At 62.0% G+C, this 6,918-nt stretch overlaps 1 protein-coding gene across 1 annotated transcript; it reads right to left on the bottom strand.

Annotated features, from left to right (window-relative positions):
* Window positions 1-655: 655 nt before the first annotated feature.
* LOC109863136 lies at window positions 656-3,779 on the bottom strand (the record flags this gene model as incomplete). Its single annotated transcript, XM_020443330.1, has 2 exons — window positions 2,333-3,779; window positions 656-1,063 (listed from the first exon to the last, which is right to left on the bottom strand). Coding segments are annotated over exons 1-2 (1,855 nt in total), but the record flags the coding sequence as incomplete, so codon positions are not given.
* Between the last annotated feature and the right edge of the window lie 3,139 nt (window positions 3,780-6,918).

Here is a 6,918-nt window from a genome sequence, read left to right as displayed (position 1 = left end):
TTTTTTTTTTTACCCTGGGGAAATCCTTTATGGATACCCTTACCTGGGGGGAGGTAAGGGTTATGTGGGACTCCCCTCCTCAAAAGGAGGGTTTACCCACTAAAACCCCAGGGGTGTGTCCACTCTGCCCATTGTAGGGAGGGACCCGGGATCGCCTTATCAGCATGCACGCGGGTCCCCCCCTGGGGGCATCATTTCTTGGGAGGAGAGGAGTTGTACTCCTCTTCTCCCCTTCACCTTTCGGTGATTACCACCTTTATTTGGTGACGCTGCAGGACACACTCTGCAGCGTCGCCCCGTCTTTGACCGTGTGCAGGGTGAGTCGGAGCCTCCACTCCGGCTCACCACGGTCCAGCGGCGGCTACTACACCACCCCCCTGAGGTGGACGGTACCACCCCAGGGACTAACGGCCGCCGCTTATCTTTCCTCCGCGCTTCTGCCACAAGCGCAATGTCGCCGGAGGTGGTGGGCTAACGAGAGGAGCCGGCTCCTCCCAACGCCCACCACCCCGGATAGTCCCCTCTCTCTTCCGGTAGGGATGAGAGACGGGGCCCTAATTTGGCGAGGTTCCCTGGACCCGGGGTTAGACACGGGAAACGGGTGGCCCCCCACCCGCTCGTGCCCGCCCCCGGAGTCCCCCTGGGAGCCTCTCACGCTCCCGCTCTGCAGTCTCCTTCTGNTCCATCACCGTGGAGCAGAAGGAGACCACAGCCTCCCATTGTTCCCTCTCCTCTGAACACAGGGCTTTCAACAGCCCGTTCAGGGAGAGGTCCTCTCCAATTTGGGCGACCAGCTCCCGGCGTTCTTGATCCCACCGTGGACAATGTTCCACGGTGTGATCCGCCGTGTCGCTGGCCGCCCCACACTCGTGACAATGCGTTGTCGACTCGCGTTTGATGCGACACAAGTACTCACCGAAGCAGCTATGCCCGGTGAGCACCTGTGTCACGCGATAGGTGAGGCGTCCGACCCCGTGGTTCAACCACGTTTCCAAATGGGGTCGGATAGCCCGAACGACCTCCTGGCCGTCCGCCTGTGGCTCAGCCAGGAGCTGCTCCCACTCTTGGAGCAGTTGTCGCCGGGCTTGGCGCTCCGACTCCGCGAGGGCCTCCCGCAGTTCGTCATCTGCGAGACCCTCCCGCTGGAGTTCGACCCGGCGAGAGTATCTCGCCGAGTACTTCCCAGCCAGGAGGGTCAAGGGAGGCATCCCCGCCAGTACGCCCGACGTCTCATAAGCCAACGTCCGGTAGCCGCTTACCACGCGGAGGGCTGCTACCCGTTGTGAGGCNCGGAGACTCTGAAATGAGCTCCGCGCCCCAGCCCCCGCTGCGGCCACCGCCCACAGCGGTGCCCCGTAAAGGGCCACCGAGTGGACGACGTTGGCGTAGAGACGCCGGACTTTATACCTCGGGCCCCCGAGGTTCGGCTGTATGCGCGAAAGCGCTCTTGCTACTTGCCGAACCCTGGGGGCCAAGCGTGCAAAATGCACGTCGAAGCGCCACTTCGGATCGAGGTGAAGTCCAAGGTACTTGATGGTTTTCTTCACCTCGATTCGTGCCCCACCTACAGAGAGGCTGAGATCTTCCTCCTCGGGCCGCCCATTTCGACGGTCTGCAAAATACATTGCTTCCGTCTTATGGACGGCCACCTTGAGGCCCAGCCTCTCTATGCGGTCGACAACGCATGCCGTATACACTTCGGCCAACTGCCTGGTCCTGCACCATTTCTTCTCCTCCCCCGCGGCCACTATCAATGTGTCGTCTGCATAGCAGACGACTGATACCGCCGGGGGGAGTGCGGCCCGGATCANNGCGTCGTACCCNAGGTCCCACAGNAGGGGGCCNAGCACCGACCCCTGTGGGACCCCGCGGCACATCTTCCTATGACGCGGCAACCCGTACCGGCCCGTATACCGGATCTGCCTGCCACGGAAGTAGTCCCCGAGGAGACTACTCATGTAAGGCGGAACTCTGTGGTACTCCAGAGCCCGCCCTATGCAATCCCAGGGGAGGGAGTTGAAGGCATTGGATATATCCAATGACACAGCCATAACTCCCTTCCCCTGCCCGACCGATGCCTCCGTGAGGGACCGTAAACGCATAACCGCGTCCACGGTTGACCGTCCCCCACGGAAACCGAACTGGCAATCGGCCAGGTCGGGACCTACCCGTGACAGGTGCCCGACGAGGCGGTGGGCAACTATGCGCTCTAAGAGCTTGCCCGCCTCGTCGAGCAGACAGATCGGCCGGTACGCGGATGGCGAGTCCGCGGGCCGCCCACCTTTCTGGAGCAAGACCAGGCTGGCCTGCTTCCAACTTGGGGGGAACCAACCTGTCCTCAGGCACTCCGTGAGGATGTGCCTGAGGCGCTCTCCCAAAGGACTATCCCGTCCGAAGGCGAAGCCCAGGACTTTGCCGGGCACTCCGTCGGGACCGGGCGCAGTGTTCTTAACCATCATCCGACGGATGGCCCGGTTCAGCTCCTCCTCTGTGACCCCCAGGTCACTGGACCACCCAGCAGGGGGGTCCAGCTCAGGCTCACGGGAGGGCCAGTCGCCCTCTCCGCCTGGGAAGAGGGTCGACACCACCCTCTCCAGGAGCTGGGGGTCCAGACGCTCCGTAACTGGCGGTGTCCAGGGGCGCAATTTGTCCATCACCAGACGGTAAGGACGGCCCCATGGATCCCCGTCAACAGTTTGGAGGAGCTCGTCCCACGCTCGGGACTTCGCCTTCCTTATGGCTGCCTTGAGGGCCCTGCGCGCTGCGCGGTACACCTCGTAGGCAGCCTCCGCTGCCTCGGTCGCCTCATCATCACCCGGTAGGTGACGACGGGCGTGGACGTACTGATGTCGGGCGTGGATGGCTGCGGCTCTCAAGTCCGCAATCTCCCCCGACCACCAATACGCCGACCTCCGGTTAGGCGGTCCGCGAGAACGTGGCATAGCCGCGTCACAAAGTCTTGTGACCGTTCTGCGGAACCACCTTACCTCCGCCCGGAGGTCACGCGGCTCGGCCGGTGGACGTGGCCAAGCCGCGACCTGGACAGCGGCGGACAGAATAGCTGGGTCCATCTTTTCAAGGACCCACCCTTGGGAGCGGGGCTTCCTTCTCGCCCCGCGACGGCCCCGGGGGTTGTTGTCAGGGAGCACGGAGACCCTCATCGTTATATAGCGATGGTCTGACAGGGTCTCCATGTCATCCCTTACTTTCCACCCGGACACACGTGCAGCGGCAGACGGGGAGGCGAAGGTCACATCAACCACCGAGCCCCCGAACTGCCTAACGCACGTGAGTTGCGTGCCCTCGTTTACAACGGCGAGGCCGCAGGCCGTCGCACAGTCTTCAAGAGCCCTTCCACGCTCGTCCGTCCTGAGGGAACCCCAAGCCTCGGACCAGGCATTGAAGTCCCCCAAGACAAGTAATGGACGGAACTGGTAGCGGTGTATTACGAGCTCCAGCCCGTCCAAATACCTCTCGAACTCGTGGAAGGGTCTCGTGGGCGAGAAGTAGCACCCGACGACGTTGAGTTCCCCCCATTGCACTACCGCGAAGCCTTCTCCCCTTTCTAACGGGGAGAAGATGGTTGCCTCCGGTCGAGGCCCCCATCTAAAATAAAATGCGACCAAGCCGTCCTCCGATCCCGTCCACGAGGGGTGGTCCGGGATGGAGTAGGGCTCGGCCACCACCGCGAGAGTTCCCCCTAGCTCCACGAGGCTGTGGACCATGAGGTCCTGTGCCTCGCGGGCGTGATTGAGGTTACCCTGGAGGAGCAAGGACATTATGCAATGTCCATTGCTTCCTCCTCCAGGGCTCTACTCGCAGGAGGGGAGGGGGGTGCAATCCCCTCACTGCTCTGTGTTACTGCGTCTTGCGCAGTAGCAGAGACGGCCTCCCCCTGTATTGCCGGCGGACCTTGTTCGCCGGCGGGGGACTCCGTCCCTTGAGCGGGCTGAGTGCCGCTCGTGGGACCTGCTGCCTTGGGCGCCCGCCTCTTCTTTCCCTTGCTGGGGGTTGGGGTACAAGCCTTACCCCCCAGGCGGTGATTTGCGGGTCGCCCAAGGTCGCTGCACAACGGACACCTGGGTGCCGACGTGCATGTCGACACCCGGTGTCCGCGGTCGCCGCAGTTATAGCAGCGACCGCGTCTGTCTTCTTCGGGCGCTGTGTGAGGGCACGCATTTGTTACGTGCCTGCGCCGGAGACATCGGTGGCATTGGAGAGGGCGCCTCTCCAATATCTCCACCGGTGCCCTTATCCACCCTATCTTTAGTGCCCCCGCTGCTACAACTTTTTGTGCCGCAGCTAAGGGGCACTGTATCCAGGCGGTGCTTAATCCGCCGGGGGAGGCGCGCGGTTGACCGACTTTAACCGCGGCCACCGCACAACCCCAGACGGTCGCCACCGCCTCTTGTACCTCACCTTGAGAGATAGACTCATCGAGGCCGCGCACGCGAAGTTCTACCGTCTTCACCGGCCTCGTGAGTCTCCCTCCTTTTTTCACCACCAAGGGGAGGATAGCTTTGTAAAGCTCCTCCGCCTTGGCGTCGCTGTCCCTCCCGGGGATCTCAAGAATGAGAGCCCCGGTAAGGGCTCTTCTTGGACGGACGTCCGGGATGCCAAGACCCTCCAAGGGGACTTTCTCCCGGACGTACCGTAGCACCTCCCCCAGGAAGTCGCTCTTGGCTCCCTCTGGGGCAGACAGGACCACCGCCGCCGAGCGGGGTGGTCTTCCCAACTTAGGCTTGGGTGGGCCGGTTGCTTTAGCCGCGCCCGCCTTTGCCTTAGTCCGTCCCTTGTCGCCTCCTTGGCCGCTGGGCGGTTTTAAGGAGGTTCCTTGTGGCGCGGACTTCTTCTTCTTCCGTCCCACCACCTGGGACCAAGAGTCCTGTGAGGTGGTGGGATCGGAGGGCTGCGAGGAGGTCGCGGGTGCGTTGGGCTTCTGCGTGGAGGGCCGGGGGTGGCCTTAGCCACCGTACCGGTCCCCGGCTGTTGCCCGGCCTCGTCCTTCTTCTTTGCGCCCTTCTTCTTCTTCTTCGCCCCCGTTTTCTTGGCCTTCGCGGCCGTCCCGGTCTCCTGGGTAGGGGGCATGGGGGTTGCAGTCGTCACACTACGTGCGGCCTGGCTGCTGCTCCCCGTCATCACTTGATCGGGTGCCTCCGTCCGTTTCTGGGGATTAGCCCCCAGGGCGGGGCGGAGTTGCCGATCCGTGAACGCCTGGAAGAACTTATCCAGGCGTTCAGTTATCATCTTGTCCACCATTCTGGTGTGCTTCCTCAGAAGGGACTTCGTGTCCTTGAATTCTGAGGGACGCACACCGAGGTGGACATCTTCTTCATTAGGCTGGGTGCCCTGGTCCCTTAACGGGATTGGTGATTCCCAGCCGCCGTCGTGCACCCTCTCCCTGGACGGTGACACGTCCATATTCCCGTTTGACTCCGGGCTGGAGTTCCGCGGGGGTGCAGGGGGTGGTTTTGCACGTCTCCGTCTTGCCTCTCTCTGTGGGAGGGGCGGAGGTTCCTCCACCGCTGTTTTCGGCAACGGTGGGGGGTCCGCAGTGGTGGCAAGTGCCTTGAGCGGTGCCAGCCTGTGAAACATCTGCTCCCGCCGCAGGTCTTCTAAGTCCTCATGAAGGGCCTCTATTTCGCCCTTCATTTTGGAGTTTTCTCTTGCGACTCTGTCCATCTTCGCTTGGACAGAGTCCCTCTCTTCCCGGATGGAGGAGATCGTTTCGCGCATCTCGGCTAACTCGCCGTGCATGCGCTTGTTCTGCGCGCTCAGTCGTTGAACCTTCTCGCTGGTGTCCATGCGGTCAACGAGCACGCGTACTGCCTCCTCCAAATTGGCTGCGGCCTCCTTAAAACCTTTAATGTACGTGCCTTTGAGGCGTTTGGAGGTCACAGCCATCCTGACTATCTGGGCTCTCCACCTCCCAGCCTGACGGACAATCTGGGAGGTGGGGAGGTCCCGATTAATGATACTTGGAAGCTCGTCCCGCTTTGATTGGCTCTGTGTGGAAGAGAGTTCCGTTGCAGGGCCCGTCGCGCGTGTTGGCATGCGAATGGCATCCAAATCATCGGCCAGTTCTTCTTCGGCTCTGAGCTCGAGCCTCCTCTCCAGCTGGTCGTTGTAGTCCTTCTGAGCCGCGCGAAGTCCTACATACTTCCCGGTTGTTGCGGGGCGACCTCTTCCTCGCTTCCTCTTCTCCCCCGTAGGTGGAACCCTCTCCTGAGGGAGAGGGGGGGGAGCGGTAGGTTTCTGATCTCGTTGAGACCCACCTAGTCGCACAGAGATGACTTCGAGTTCGTCCTCGGAGCCATCCTGCGGTAACGGGGAGGTTGTGGCATCGGGTACGGGAGCCCCGGCATTAGATGTCGAGGGACCCGGCCCCGATACCGTGCACGATGAGGCCAGATGTGCAGCGGCCATCATCACCTCCTCCTCGGACTCGTCCGAGATCCACATGCCGCCACAGGGACGACTCACGTGGGTCTCGGTTCCCCCGTCTCCACGGACAACTCTCCGGTTCTTCCGGGGGCGGAGAATAGGAGACTCACTCCCCTCGCAAAACGGCAAACCGCCGGTCTTCGCAGACGCAGGTTCATGTGGTGCCCCTGCGGGGCAAGCACCACAAAGCCCGTCATTTGATGACGACGGGAGGGAGCCCGGGACGGTAACTCCCTCGCGCCGGCAGCTGGGGGTCCGAAGCCCCTGCTGCGGTAAGGTTATCTCTTTATTGTTCGACATTCCCATCAAAGTCAATAAAGTTGGTTTTACTTCGGTGTGTCCTTCACCTAGGACGGTTCCCAGCCAAGGGTAACGAGCCCGTCCTGCCCGGGTTTGAAGTCAGGGTTTTCCTTCCCCTAGTCCAGTGGCCGACCCGAAAGCGCCTATCGGAGCTGGACACCCCGGATTTGTACT

Source organism: Pseudomyrmex gracilis, unplaced genomic scaffold, assembly GCF_002006095.1.
Source record: "Pseudomyrmex gracilis isolate BER0280 unplaced genomic scaffold, ASM200609v1 scaffold_3320, whole genome shotgun sequence".
NCBI lineage: Eukaryota > Metazoa > Arthropoda > Insecta > Hymenoptera > Formicidae > Pseudomyrmex > Pseudomyrmex gracilis.
This window is presented reverse-complemented; position numbering and strand designations above follow the sequence as displayed.